At 43.2% G+C, this 15,592-nt stretch overlaps 1 protein-coding gene across 3 annotated transcripts in view; it reads left to right on the top strand.

Annotated features, from left to right (window-relative positions):
• Positions 1-2,060: 2,060 nt before the first annotated feature.
• Positions 2,061-15,592, top strand: part of LRRC40 (leucine rich repeat containing 40) — a 54,626-nt gene continuing 41,094 nt past the window's right edge. The window contains exons 1-6 of one of the 3 annotated variants that reach the window (XR_008306747.1): positions 2,061-2,566; positions 4,104-4,282; positions 5,149-5,222; positions 6,671-6,800; positions 11,443-11,566; positions 13,434-13,576. Coding sequence is in view for 2 of the 3 variants with exons in the window: in XM_053248576.1 (XP_053104551.1) it covers positions 2,407-2,566; positions 4,104-4,282; positions 5,149-5,222; positions 6,671-6,800; positions 11,443-11,566; positions 13,434-13,576 (810 nt within the window). In the remaining variant the exon portion in view is untranslated. Of the gene's footprint in view, positions 2,567-2,656; positions 2,932-4,103; positions 4,283-5,148; positions 5,223-6,670; positions 6,801-11,442; positions 11,567-13,433; positions 13,577-15,592 lie in introns of those variants that run through there. The other 2 variants (XM_053248576.1, XM_053248577.1) reach the window with 2 other exon arrangements.

Here is a 15,592-nt window from a genome sequence, read left to right as displayed (position 1 = left end):
ACACCACAGATATAACAGAATTTAGCAACATTGAGTAAGTTCTCCTCTTTACAATCCTTTAAATTAAATTTAAATAATCCATTTCAGTTAATCCTGGAAACAGGATAAGTTGAGGTGAAATGTATTTCTTCCTAATGTCACTGTAAAATTGGCAATACAAAAGGATATGAGCCGTCATCTCAACTTCTCCCGATCCACACGGACAAACACGACAATGATAAGGAGTATTTTGGAATCTCCCCTGCAGCACAGCTGTATTCATGGCATTACAACGGGCCAAAGTTAAAGCCCTACGAAATTTAGGTACTGTAAGAAGAGATAAATATCTCGCTGGAGAATAGCTTACAGTTTCAACATTCAGGAAAACACCCCTAGGAATTCAACTCCTGTCAATCTGAGACTCCACATCCAGAATCCTTTCCTTAAGTCTGCCCCTAGCCTCCTCATAAGGCAAACTAAGAATGGCTGCAGGTGAAAATCTGTAATACTGCAGCTTCAGTGACATGTAGGCCTGGGTCTCTAGCATTCCCTTGATCTTAGACTTGCTCCCTCCCTGTTCAATTTTAGACAGAAGAAGTTAAGTATTTTCTTACTTTAGCCGCCTCTCCCTTATATTTTCCTCAATGACTGTCCTGATTGTCTTTTATCCCTATGATTTTTATTATTACAGACACTGCTGTTTTTATTTTATTGTATTTTAAAATTTTGTTGTAAGGTGCCATGAATTCATATTTGAAGAATGGCAGAATATAAAACCTTTGGAATCAAATAAATACATAAAGAATGATCTTTGTACTTATATTACTTGCAATTTGTTTAAATTTCTGAACAATTTATAAACATTGTCCACCATGCCCATGCTCTTCACTTGATCTAGGCCTCAGTGCTGGTGTGCAAAACGGACTTGGAGCCTAATGCCTGCCAGGTGAGCTTGCTAACCTCATATGTTCTGAATGGGTTGAATAATTTGAACTCTGAATGACAAACTAAGACTACAGACCACAAAGATTTGACAACAAGCGGATTGAAGACAAGCAGCCAGCCTGGGTTGCTCATTGTACTGAGCAACCCAGGGGTGTCCTTAGGGCAGGGCAAGCAGGGTGACTGCCCCAGGCCCCACTCTTTTAATCTCCACAGAAATTAACTGGAAGGGGGCACCGCATTGGCTGATTTGCTCCAGGCCCTGTTCCCTGCTAGGGCTCTCTAAGGACAGCCCCGGAGCAACCATAGTGCAATATGGATGAGGCCAGCAGGCAATACTTCTTAGGGAAGTGGCTTGAGACAGTGGCTCTCTTGAGACAGAGCTGAGGCCTTCTTGGCAGTCATATTCGATCTATCTATCTATATCTATATCTATCTACACACACACTCCTCCTCCTCCTTCTCAGACTTTGCAAAGGCAGTTGGCACATGCACAATAGCACTCTTATCTTCATTAGCTCTGTTCACATGTTCAGCCAACACTACTATCTGTACAGTGTGCATGTGTAGATCTGAATGCACAGTTATGCTCAAGGAAACGACGCTAGTCCATTTCCAAGCCATACCTTGAAACTTAGGAGCTTGTGCCCAGGGTCACTTTTGAAATGAACATAGTACAATCGTTCATACAAAAACATGTACATGTGCAAGATGTTCATTTATTTATTTATGTATTTAATTAATTAAAATATTTATACCCTGCCCCTCCAGTGCACTTACTGCTGGGGTGGCTCACAATAAGACAGACACAGATACAACAAAAGTAATAAAATTAATTATTTTTTAAAAAGTCAGATTAAAAACCACAATTACTAGGTTCAAATTAAAATTGAAAATTATAAAAAGCGAAAGAACCTACCAGATATAACGAAACAATAATGGAGCATTAAAAAGCCTCCTTTAAAAGGTGTGCTTTAAGATTAAAAAAAAACACATAAAACACTGAGGAAGGGAGCATGGCGAAGCTCTTCAGGGAGGGCATTCTAAAGCCGAGGGGGCCACAACTGAAAAAGCCCCGTCTCTAGTACCCGCCAACCGGTTCTTTGTTAGTGGCGGGGTCTCGAGCAGGGGCCTGAGATGATAATTGGAGGAGGGCCCTGGCAGATTCACATGGGCGAATGCGGGGCGTTGCATGCACTATGCACATACAACGGAATGACTGAATGATAATATAACGAGTCCTCCTGCTGGCTCAGTTCAAGCCCTGCTGGTGCTGAGGGCTGTTCAGAGCCAACAGCTGCAGAGACCAAATTTCCTCAAAGTCTCACGCCTCCATCGACCCCACTGGCGGAGGCAGCGACGGTTATTGCTGCTGCTGGGTACGTAGCGCCTACGACAGGAGCAAAGGCGGGCCCAGAGTCTTAACCGAGCCTCGCGTCGCCCGCCGTGGCTTGGGCAGAAAGATCGGCTGGGTCTAGTGGAAGGATGTGCGCTGCGCGGAAACGGGGCGCGGGAAATTCTCTCGCCGGCTTCAGACGGGATGCCGGGGATGCCGACGCAAATGCGGCGAGAGTGCCTCAGGGCCTGATCCGGACGGCTCGAAAGAGCGGCCAGCTAAACCTTTCTGGACGGGAGCTGACTGAAGGTGAGAAATAGGCTGAGAGTCGCGCCCCCCCCACCCTATGCCCGCCCAGGAAGGCGGGGTGTGTGTGGAGTGGTCTGCGTTCCGTTCGCCCACGCTGCGAGGCGGGAAACGGAGCGGTTAAATACGTGCTGGTGTGTGGAAGAAGGCCAAGGGGCCTGCAGCTGTCTGTGTGCCCGACCCATGAGGCTGGGTCTTGCTCACTCCACTAAGCCGCCCCCGACTTCTCGAGAGCAGCGGCGGTTGGGATTGGGAGGAGGACACTAAGCAACAGGGGCATGTGCTGCTGCGCTCCGACTGTCGGGTTTCCCTTCTCCCCATTTCTGCCTCCAACCAGAGTTTGGGGACTCGCCGCAGCGAGGAGCCTGGTAGGGAATCGTGTTCAGAGCCACGCCCATTTTTCTTCCCTTATCGTCACCTGAGAAGCCTTGACTGTCCCATTTGCAGCCTTAGAACAAAGCGAACGTCAGCAACAGGAAGAAAAGCTTGCCTCGTTCAACATTTCTTTAGCCTGTCCTCCCTGGACACCGGCTAAGTCAGTGCTCAACTCCTTAGTCTCGGGCAAAAGGAGACAATTATAGGCAAACTCTGCTGGGTGGACTGTCAGACAAGGCTGGCAGGCTGACTAGCTACAGTCTTAAGTGTACTTGGTGATACAGTTTATTTGTTTTTATTGATTTATTTATTCAGTTTCTATACTGCCCTTCCAAAAATGGCTCAGGGCGGTTTACACAGATAAATAATAAACAAATAAGATGGATCTCTGCCCCCAAAGGGCTCACAATCTAAAAAGAAACATAAGATAGACACCAGCAACAGTCACTGGAGGTACTTGTGCTGGGAGTGGATAGGGCCAGTGTATGTTTAGTCCTGTCCAGCCTACTGGGACTGACTTCTGAGTAAATATGCCTAGGATCACACTGCACCTTTTATAAGTTGCAAGCAACATTCACGTTTATATCAATCCAGTATTTGCTTTTGCTTTTAGACTACTGTGCAATGTTATATATTTACTCAGGAGTAGGTTCCACTGTACTGCCAAGTAAGTAAAGTAAAGTGTGCCGTCAAGCCGGTGTTGACTCCTGGCACCCACAGAGCCCTGTGGTTGTCTTTGGTAGAATACAGGAGGAGTTTGCCATTGCCTCCTCCCACGCAGTGTGAGACGATGCCTTTTAGCATCTTCCTATATCGCTGCTACCCAATATAGGTGTTTCCCATAGTCTGGGAATCATACCAGCAATCTATGGCTTGATAGTCAGGATATATAGAATTGCAGTTTTAGTCTCATAGTCCTAAATACATTGAACAAGAGAGTATATCCTACTGAGTTCAGTAGGATTTACTTCTGAGTAAAGATGCTCAAGGTTGTGCTGTAAAATCAGTGACAAGCTTCATAAGCGGTAGTGGAAGAAGTATGATACCGTAGTTCAGAAGTAGGCAATGTTGGCTATCCAATGGGAGTTACAGTTCTACAACAGCTGGAGAGCCAAGGTTTCCTACTCCTCTAGTTTATATTAATGTGTCACTTTTTTTTTGGTAGTACCTCTTCATGTATGGCGTATAAATTTGGATACCCCAGAAGAGGACCAGAATCTCTCTTTTGGTGCTGCTGATCGATGGTGGGAGCAAACAGATCTCACCAAACTAAATTTATCTTCAAACAAACTGCTGTGTATTTCTGATGATGTGAAACTCTTGCCTGCTCTCACAGTGCTGGATGTGAGTAGAATAACCCTGATGATGAAGATGAAGAATATTGCTTTCATATTGTATAAAGTGGGGCAAATACTTTTCTGTTCTTTCAGATGTAGAATTTTGTTGAGTATTCTGGTCTCAAAGGGTGTGTATAATGTTACAGTAAAGTCATATTTGTTATTCATCCAGTTATTGGATGGGAGGGATGGTTGATTACAGCTGTAAATTTACGAGTCAGTGAACTGGTGTGGTGTAGAGGCTAGAGTGTTGAACAGACTGGGGAGCTCCAAATTTAGAACTCTGCTCACTAAGTGCTTGGGTTAGTCATGGTTCTTCAGCCTAATCTACTTCACATTCAAAATGAATGCCAACTGTAACTTATCAGCGGAAGGGTGGGTTAGCTGACTCTTGATGGAGACAAAAGGATGAGAAATGTTCAGAAATTCTGGATCCTAGGCATCTGAAATGAAATCATCCCCTGCCCTTTCTTTGGATTAACAAATAGTCTATAAAAGTATGCACTATAATCAAGCAGACTACTTTGAAACTTGGTTTTGAGTGCTGCAGTTTGCATGAGCATAGTTTCTCTCCTCCCTTTTTCTGTCTATTTTTTATTTCACCTATTTGTACATTAAGTGGCACAAATAAGAAAACAAAATCTTTAATACACATTACAAGGACCTCATAGTAATGCTATCAGTCCCCAAAGCCAGTCTGCACAAACAGTGTTGCAGAAGGAATTGATCTCTGGGAGAATGAACGTCTTGACATATTTCATGCAGTGGTAGGCATTATGTGTTTAGTTCTCCAGAGTAATGAGTGGAATGGAAAAAGTTTTCTGTGCTAGTGTATATGAACAGCTAAATAAACTTATTTCTCCTGGTTTTCAGGCACATGATAATCAACTGACATCTCTTCCACCTGCTTTAGGATCACTGGAAAACCTTCAGAAACTTAATATGAGGTAAACATGCTATATAAGCTTACACAAACAACAATATTATTTATTTATTAAATTTATACTCTGCCCAAACTGATGTCTCTGGGCAGCTTTATTTGTGGGAAATAGTTTAATGCACATATGATCTTTTCTAATGTAAGAAAAAAATTGCAAACCAGAGTATTCATGTTGACAAAATTAAAATGTTTGTTTAGCCTTATTCTAGTAGATTAGCTGTGTCAGTGTGTTGCAGCAAAAAACAAAGCTTGTTACATAAGACAGCCCTACTGGATCAGGCCAAGTCCTGGCTAGTCTAGTGTCGTGTTTCCCACTGTAGATAACCAGATGTCTCTGGGAAGCCCTCAAGCAAGAGATTAGCATACTCTTCTTCTACCATTGTTACCTTGTAACTGGTATTCAGAGGTAGCATATAGCCATCAAAATTAGTAGCCATTGATAGATTTGTCCTCTTTTAAAATGATCTGAGCTAGTAACCATTCCTACATATTTTGCCAGTGAATTCCTTAAATTATGGCCTGTGTGATGAATGTAAATCTCTTCTTACCCAGTTTCATTGGATGACCCCTGGCTTTAGTTTGTGAGAGAAGGACGAATATTTCTCCATAATACCTGCTTTCTCCACACCATGCATAATTCTGTAAGCCTCAGTAATGTCCCTCTTTAGTTGCCTTTTTCCTGTCCTCTTGTATCATATTACTAGGTTTACTCAAGAATCTTGGTGAATCAAAAGCTCTTTGAAAGTCCAAGTATACATTGTCAACTAGATCACATGCTGGCTGAATTATTGGAGAGTTATGTTAACACAAGTGTTCATAGTCAAAAACCTGCTTCACAGCAGCAAATTGGTCAGATGGTCTTTATAAACACAAAGCAGGTCTCTTTGTACAATCTGATTTTCTGCATGCTTGTTCAGAAATAAGCTCTGCGTAGTTCAATAGGATTGATTCCCAAGTGTGCATAGGTTACAACCTTTATCATATTGTAGATCTTAATTTTTTCATTAACTTTTTAAACTCAAACAGTGTTATCTTGCATTGTGTAGCTCTATAACACATTCAAAAACTCACAGATAGGTCTCTATAAATCCTTAAAATACAGGCAAACCCCATTACCAGCAGGGTTTCTGTTCCTCACTTATTACAGCAAGTAACGAGGCATTATGCCTATGGGTGTGTGTGTGTGTGTGTGTGTGTGTGTGTGTGTGTTAAGTTAAGAAATGAGCCACAAAATGGCTGCTTCTGACAGAATGGCAGCTGGGAGTGACCTCCGTGGTCATTTGTGAGGTATATCTGAGAGTACCAGCATATAGGATTGGCCAGTATCTCAACATTGTGTGGACAAGCAGGCTAGGAAAGCTTTTGTAGGCTAATAACTCTTGTGGACTTGCATGCAGAGCAGTTTAAAGCAAAGTTGTACTGAATATTCCTTAATAATGATTCTTTTCTCAACAGTCATAATAAACTGAAAGACATACCAGTGGAACTGATGCAGCTAAAGCACTTAAGAAGTCTGCTTCTACAGCATAATGAACTGAGTCACTTGCCAGATGAATTTGGACAACTTGTCAGTTTGGAAGAATTAGTAAGTTCTTATTATTATTTATTTATTTTTATTTTTATATTACCTTTCCAAAAATGACTCTGGGTGGTTTACATTAAAACAAAACTAAAATCAATTAACTGTTAAAATCAAAAACTGTAAAAACAACATAAAACCATTAAAACAGTTTTTAAAACCCTGGAAAACCAGGCCAAACCTTTACAATTAAAAAAATAATTAAAAAAAAATTAAACCCCTGCAAGGCCAGGCCAAACAGATAGGTCTTAAGGGCTCTACTGAAGGCCAATAATGAACTCAGATTGCGGATTTCTGCCGGGAGTGCATTCCACAGCCCAGGAGCAGCTACAGAGAAGGCCCGCCTCTGAGTTGCCACCAGACGTGCCAGTGATAACTGAAGACGGACCTCCTCAAATGACCATAATGTGTGGTGGGGATCATGCAGAAGAAGGTGCTCTCTAACATTTTATGATGATAAAGGTGATGCTTTTATGATGTCTCTCTTCTGAAGATGGTTACAACTGTTACTAATTTTAGTTATTAGTTTACACTTCAATAGGGTACAGTATTTTATCAGCCCTATATAATAGACATGCAGTGTCTGACAGTCTTGCTTTGAGAACCTGTTTCATGACTTTTGCAGTGATAGGAAGGATCTGAGAATAGGACTCTTAGAACAAGTGCTGGGTAGGGATATACCCGAAACACGGTTTGAGCACTTTTAAGGAAATTGGAAAGGGAACTTTAAGAAAATGGAGCACAGGTGCTTATCTGCTCTTAGCCACCCCTTCTAGCTTCCTTCTGGGGTGGTGTGTGCCCCCAAAAGCCCCACGTGCCAAAAAAGCATCTGTGGATACAGCAGGAAGGCCCCTTCCTGTGAGTAATAAGATAAGAACCAGTTCAGTTAGACACATGGGGGAAGTTATTGCTTGAATCTGGGTTGCCTTGTTAATGAAAACACTCTCTCCTACAATCTGCTGTATGAACAGACAATTGTCCATATTGCATACCCTTGTTTTTCTTTTACTCTAATAATAAACCCTTGTTGGTGAAGTGTTGTACTCTTCATTTTGGGTCTGCCTTAGTCACACACTTTTGGAGGTTTATGAATGCTGAGCTCTTCTAGGGAGGGTTTTGCCACTTTAGCCCCCAGAAGTCCTATATAGAGTGATGTGGATTTTCCCACATCAAAATAAAGTGGATGGTGGCAGCCTACTGTGAATCCCGTACAGTCAAGGATTCACACCAGTGAACTTCCCCCTCCTCTGTCTGTGGTAGGAGCTATGACAACTTTAAAAATAATTTTTCAAACTCCCTACTGTGCTTGCAAGCTTGCTGAACTTTGGGCTTCCTGTATCATATTATTTTAAAAGTAAATCAGTAGTATGGAAAATCTTGTCACTACTCTGTTGTCTCTGTCAAAAATAAAAAAAAACCTTCATGGAAAATGTGAACAGGATGTGTTAAGAAGAGTCCTGCTGGATGAGGCCAAGGTCCATCTAATCAAGCATTCTGCTTCCAGCAGGAAACAACCAAAAACTTCTAGAGAAGCCCACAAGCAGCACATGAAGGTAAAAGCCTTCCTCTACTGTTTATCCCCCAGCATTAGCCGTTGTACTACCGCTGCACATGGAAACTTTACAGGGCAGCTTCACGTAATGTGCCGCAAGTAAGGAGGACAGGGAACTTGGAACCTGAAGTGTGCTTCTGGTGGGCATGTCAGATGAACCCACCCAAGACCAGTTATTGAGTCTTGTGCCTGACATTCTCTTAAGATTTCCTACCCAATTTCATATCTTGATTACGGAAGTCAGGAAAATGTTGAGTGGAGGACTCGGGAACTGGACATAGGTGCATTTGCCTGAAATGCTAGCCAGGAATGCGCACTCCCAACATCTCCCCACTTTCTTTACTTGCAGCAGATCGTGTGCAGGTGTCCATAGTGATCAAGGCTCATAGCCATTGATAGACCTAGTTTCCTTTGATTAGTATATGTGATGAAACAGGGGCTACTCTATGCTTTCCTGGGCTCTACTCTCATTAGAGAGATTGCTCTGATCACAATCTAGGAGCACAACCCTTCTTCAAGGTAGGCTGCCACCAGTTGAAGACTGATCTAAAGCTACTGATCAGGCTTAGACATAGCTTCAACAACCTAGAACTGTCTGGCTTAGGACTTACAGGCCCTGTGCCGCTGGAGTCCACAGAACCCAGCTCTAGTCTAGACAACAATATGTTATTCAGAAAACAACAGTAGTGAATGCAGCGGCGGAGCCACCATTGCGCAAACGGGTTCAAAGAACCCGGACCTTACGACACTTGCATCTGACATCCGGCGCAACGGGCAGGGCTTTGCTCAGAAACGGGGGGCACCCCCTGTTTCTGAGCAGACTGCCAGCCACCGCCCACATTTGCAGTGTGGCCGGGAGCAGCACTCCTTGCTTTAAAAGGCAGGGAGACACATTCCCAACCAGGCTGGGAACCCGGCGCTGGGCTAAGTGCCTCAAAAACGGAGGCAGGGGGGCCATGGTGGCAGGCAAACACGGGCCGCCACTGGCTTCCCTCCGGGCCTGAGCGTATGACCTTGCAAGGCACATGGGGAAGAGTTTTGCAAGTAACCCTCAAGAACCTTTTAAATCACACTGTAGCCATTTCTAAGTATATGAACTTTATTAAGAAATATGGGTTGCACACAAAATAAGGAATTGGAGGAAAATAGAGGGAATTGGAAGTAAAGAAAGGCACACAAGAATTCAAAGGAAATACAAAAACATTAACTAACTAACTAGCACTGAGTTTTACCTTAGTCTAGCAGTGGGGAAGTAACTTGCCTAGGGAACAAGAGGTTGCTGGTTCGAATCCCCACTGGTATGTTGCCCTGACTATGGGAAACACCTGTATCAGGCAGCAGTGATATAGGAAGATGCTGAAAGGCATCATTTCCTACTGCACAGGAGATGGCAATGGTAAACCCCTCAAAGAAAACCATATGGCGTCGACCTGATGGCACAACTTTACTTTAGCATTAGGCAGGTCCTTGGCTGAGAGAGCTTTAATCTCTACATCTTCTCCCTTAGCAGATGGAAAGAGTTGAAAGCTGGCTAGGCCCTTGCCCTCTGTTTTTATAGCCATTACGGAGGAGCCAGACGAAGCCTGGCTGGAGGCAACTGTAGGTCTCGCACCTGTCTGTTGTTCAAAGAGTATTCCAATTACCTCCTCCCCAGGTGGTGAGATGCAAAATGTCCCTATTTCCAGTGTCAGATAAGATTAGGGAATTGGTGAAGGGTGTGTGTCTGTTAGACATTGTGGGGATGCTCTCACTTCAGGATGATGGAGGTCTGGGTTTCATCACAGTACAATTCTCTTGTAAGCCAGTAGCTATTACTATGTCTTGTGGCAGTGAAATCCAGTTAATTATAAACTTTGTGAAGAAATACTTTTCTTTTATCTGCCCTGAAGCTACTGCCGGTCAGTATCAGTGAGTATTTATTGTTCTTTAAATTTATTGTTAAATTTATATACCACCCCAAGGCGGTACTTCAAGTTCTAGTAGAGAGAGAGAGAGACAAAAGCTAATCTGTTTGGTTTCTTCACACCATGCACAGTTTCACTTTTGTCCCCCCAATTGTAATTTTCTTGTTCTACAAAGCCCAAATGGGAGTGCTCCAGTTTCTTATTTATTCTGGTTGCCCCTTTCTGCACCTTTTCCAGCTCTACAATAAGCTTTTTGACATGAGGCACCCAGAACTGTACACAGTAAACCCCACAGAGCTTTTAGGGGGAAGGAATCCACTTCCCAGCACTCCGCACGTGCCTTCCAAGATGGTTTTGAAATGCAGCAAGCCTCTGTTCTGTTTAAGGGGTCCTCAGAACCTGAAGGAAGCTAGGAATCCAGGTTCCTCACAGAGATGAGTTCATGGAATGTTCATCACTGCACAATGCAACAAGATTGTGTAGATTATTTGACTTCAGCAATTTGGAGCCAAATATTTGTACAGTCCTAATATATACATACATACTATACACTGATCTATTTTATGTGTTCTAGCTATCTCTCATTATTTTCTGAAAGCAAATCTTGGAGAGTCTCAAAGAAAGAGGGTTTGAAATTCTGCATGATCCTTAAAATAATAATAATAATTAATAAAATAATAATTATTATTAATAGTACACACAATTGGACATGAAGATTTTTGAAATAATGACCTGGGTATTAATGGCAGCAAAAAATGTATATTTTATTCCACTGAAAATCTATGACACCGGCATGTATTGCAGACTGATATAAATGGGTATGAACCTGGGTTATGGACTCATACCAAAAGTGTACGGGTATAAATAAACTGTTGTATTGCAAAATAGCAGAAGATGACAGCATTTCAAATACATTTGTGGTGGGAGATCTATTTGAAGTTACTGTAGATCCTTTATTATTGCCAGTTTTGTTAAACACACTTTTTTTTATATATTCACCCTGTAAATATATTGGCGGACATGAGAAAAATTACTAGTCGCATAGAAATTTGTCCTTTTAATTCCAATGGGACTACTCTGAGTAATTTTCTCATGCTAGTCATTGTACTTTAACTTTTTTTAAAAGGGGGGAAAGTTCTAAACTATGTTAGCAGTTCCTCAAAAATTGTTGTTTCTACTCTTTATTTTTCAGAATATTTCCAACAACAACATTGCTAATATCCCTACAAGTTTTGCTTTTCTTACAAGTTTGGTTCATCTCAATTTGGCTTGCAATCAGCTGAAAAGTCTACCTGCAGAAATCAGTTCAATGAAAAGTAAAGCAGTTTTTTAATTATGTTTTGCAAGCAAACTGTTGTTTGTCTCTTCTGGGTGGTAATAGAGGTTTCTCTTTTGGTGGATGAAGGCATCCAAAGTGGCTTTGGAGGCAAGACTTGTGATAGTCTTTAAGAGACCCTTGAATGATATCCCTCCAAGTTTTCTGTCATGCCCACTTCTGAAACAGGCACTTCCTTGAAGATTCTCCCAAGAGGAAGAGTTGGAAACATGGAGTTGGAAACCTTTGCCATCAAAAACTATTGCAGCCCCCCAGGCAAAACAGCCAGCCACTTATGCCCAGCCACCAGTGTCTTCTCTGTGTTCAGCTTGGCACCATGAAAACACTGTTTCTCTCTTCCCATACCCTTCCCTTCTGATCACGATTGAGATGAGTGCTTGAATACAGATGACTCACAGCAGCCACAGCATGGTCTTCCATCTCCACCTTCACAAGATATTACAAGCCAGACAAACACATTTGCTTTAGCAGAGGACTCCTTTGAGAGGAAGGTACTGGGAAAAGTCTTTGTATTTCTATAGGAGCATCATCATATGCTACATGGAGTTTTGGGGCAACTATCTCTCATCCCACTCTGGATGCTCTCCTCACCAACAGAGAAGGGAACATTGTTTCTCACTAGGAAATTGACTTCTTGTTGATGGAAGGAGGGCATCTAGCCCCACCAAAAGGTCCAGGGATGCCTTGCTGCTAGGGATGTGCACGGACTGCGGAGGTGCGGTCCAATGCCGGGGTGTGTGTGTGTGTTGCTTTAAGGGTGGGGGGTTGTACTTACCCCTCGCGCTGCTTTCCCCCCTCCGGCGCTTGATTTTTAAGCAAAATCTTTGGGGCGGCAGCGTTCCTCCCTGCTGCCCCTGCCTCCTTATTGCCTGCTAAAAGTGGAAGTAACTTCCGTGCATGTGCTTGTCACCGCCATGCTCGCCACGCACATCACAGTGACGTGAGTGACGCACGCACGGCGGTGACAAGCACATGCACGGAAGTTACTTCTGCTTTTAGCAGGCAACAAGGGGGCAGGGGCAGCAGGGAGGAATGCTGCCGCCCCGAAGATTTTGCTTAAAAATGGAGCGCCGGAGGGGGAAAAGCGGCAGGAGGGGTAAGTACAACCCCCCGCCCTTAAAACAACACCCCCCTCCCGGCATCAGACCATCAGATCAGCGAACTGGTTCGCAGGCCTCTAACATGGCCTGCGAACCGGTTCGTACACTTCCCTACTTGCTGCTACTAGAATGGGATGATCTAATAACCATGACTCAGTATGTCAAATGCACAAAGATAAAATCCAGGAGGGTTTTTCCCCCCATACTCTTTCCTTCTCCTTTGTTTTTACTTCCTCTTGAAGATAGTGAATGTTATATATGTTTATTGCTAAAAGTTCGGTTGCAATTTGGTGTCCAAGTGTTACATCTCAAGGTACAATAGATCCTGAAACCAGAGATTTCCTTCAGGGGGCTTGAAAAGACTATGGCTTACATACTGTGCAGGGGCCTGCTGATCTAACAGCATGGTGCCCATGCTGCTTCTATAATGGGAGGGAGTTGCTTCCACACCAGTGCTGTTTTTAGCACTCACATAGCTGGTCCAGCAGCATGCACGCGGATTTGAGACTGATGGAGGCAGAATGCGCCCCCCCTTCCCGGTGTTAGATCATCAGGCCTCTGCACTATATGTAAGCTTGTGCTAATTGTCATAAGCCATTGTTCGTTTGTTCTGGCTGGTATGGTGCACATATCTGAAGTCCCTTTTATGGGTGAATTTTTGAATAGAATGCTCCTGTTGCTATTCTTCTTTAGTACAACAGCATTGACTTGCCTTTGATGTTTGTTCCATTTGATCTATTTCTGTAGGTTTAAGACAGCTTGATTGCACTAAAAACAACTTAGAAGCTATTCCTCCTGAACTGGCCAATATGAAGTCGTTGGAACAACTTTATCTAAGGAGAAATAAATTGTGTCACCTGCCAGTCCTCCCTTCATGTACATTTTTAAAGGTAAGGTTTGTAAGTAGTTTTGATGTCTTTGTGTGCATTAATAGACTGCTAATGAAATTTTTTCTCTTAAGCCTATTTAATACTAATTAAAATAAAATAAATTGATTTAAATCAAAGCAATTTTAAATCATGATTTAAAGAGAAAAAGGCTGATTTTAAATCAACATTTTCTATTTACTATTTAAATGCATAAATAAAAGTGCATACTGATTGTTTGCTATAATCATAAAAACATATTTCTATACCGCCCTTCTAAAAATGGCTCAGGGTGGTTTACACAGAGAAATAATAAATAAATAAGATGGATACCTGTCCCCCAAAGGGCTCACAATCTGAAAAGAACCATAAGATAGACACCGGTAACAGTCACTGGAGGTACTGTGCTGGGGGTGGATAGGGCCAGTTACTCTCCCCCTGCTAAATAAAGAGAATCACCACAGTAAAAGGTGCCTCTTTGCCAGGTTGGCAGGGGATTTGATTTTGTTTCATCCTGTCAGTCAGGTCCTGCATCTCTTTTTCTGCAGTGCTTATATTGGCCACATTTTCATGTTTTCTTTTTAACCCAGCAAAGGGATGTATTCAAAATATTTATTGTTATTTATTATTATTATTATTTAATTTGATTTATATACCACCCTTCCGAAATGGCTCAGGGCGGTTTACAATTAAAACAAGCCTCTAAAACAATAAAAAGCTAAAACAAATTAAAAACAATATAGCAACAATTAACAATTTAAAAACATTTTAAAACAGCAATTAAACAGTTTACAGTAATTAAAAGCCCCAAAATTGGGTTAGAATTTAAAAACCCTGGAAAGCCAGGCCAAAGAAATACGTTTTAAGGGCTCTCCTGAAGGCTAATAGAGAATTCAAATTATGGATTTCCACAGGGAGTGCATTCCACAGCCCCGGAGCAGCTATAGAGAAGGCCCGCCTCTGAGTCGCCACCAGACGAGCTGGTGGTAACTGGAGACGAACCTCCTCAAATGACCTTAATGTGCGGTGGGGATCACGCAGAAGAAGGCGCTCTCTAAGGTAACTTGGGCCTAAGCCGTTCAGGGCTTTAAAGGTAATCACCAGCACTTTGTATTTTGCCTGGAAACATATCGGCAGCCAGTGCAATTGTTTCAAAATAGGTGTAATATGGTCTCTCCGGGTTACCCCAGAGACCAATCTGGCTGCCGCATTCTGAACTAATTGAAGTTTCCGAACTACGTACAAAGGCAGCCCCACGTAGAGCGCATTGCAATAGTCAAGCCGGGAGGTTACCAGCTGGTGCACCACTGTTTTGAGGTCATCCTCCTCAAGGAATGGACGCAGCTGTCGAATCAGCCGAAGCTGATAGAAAGCACTCCTGGCCATGGCCTCCACCTGAGAAACCAGGGTGGTACTCCCAAGCTGCACACCTGCTCCTTCTGGGGGAGTGTAACCCCATCCAGCACAGGGAGTTCTAACTCACTCCTCAGATTCTGGGCCCCACAATGAGCACCTCCGTCTTGCTTGGATTCAGCTTCAATTTGTTCTCCCTCATCCAGCCCATTACTGCCTGTAGGCAGGCATTTAAAGAGTGAGTGCCATTTCCTGAAGATGAAAAGGAGAAGTAGATTTGGGTGTCAGCATACTGATAACACCTAGCACCAAATCTCCTGATGACCTCCTCCTCACCACCCGGGATAACTCTGCCGTATGTGAGCCCGCAGACGCAATGCGCGCCGACCAAAAACGCTTTTTTGCTGCGCGCACTGCCATTGCATAGGTCTTCAAGTGGGTTCTATGCTGAATCCTGTCAGATTCGAGCCGAGTTCTCCTCCACTTGCGTTCCAGTCACCTACCAAGCCGCTTCATCCCCCACAACTCCTCTGTGTACCAGGGGGCCATCTTAGAAGCAGGCCTGGAGGGACGCTTAGGAGCGATAATATCTACTGCCCTGGTGAGTTCTCTATTCCATGTTCCCACCAGGGCATCGACAGAATCACCGGCCGCACCAACATCAAAACCCTCCAAGGCCTTTTGGAA

Source organism: Hemicordylus capensis, chromosome 4 (genome assembly GCF_027244095.1).
Source record: "Hemicordylus capensis ecotype Gifberg chromosome 4, rHemCap1.1.pri, whole genome shotgun sequence".
Lineage (NCBI taxonomy): Eukaryota > Metazoa > Chordata > Lepidosauria > Squamata > Cordylidae > Hemicordylus > Hemicordylus capensis.
This window is presented reverse-complemented; position numbering and strand designations above follow the sequence as displayed.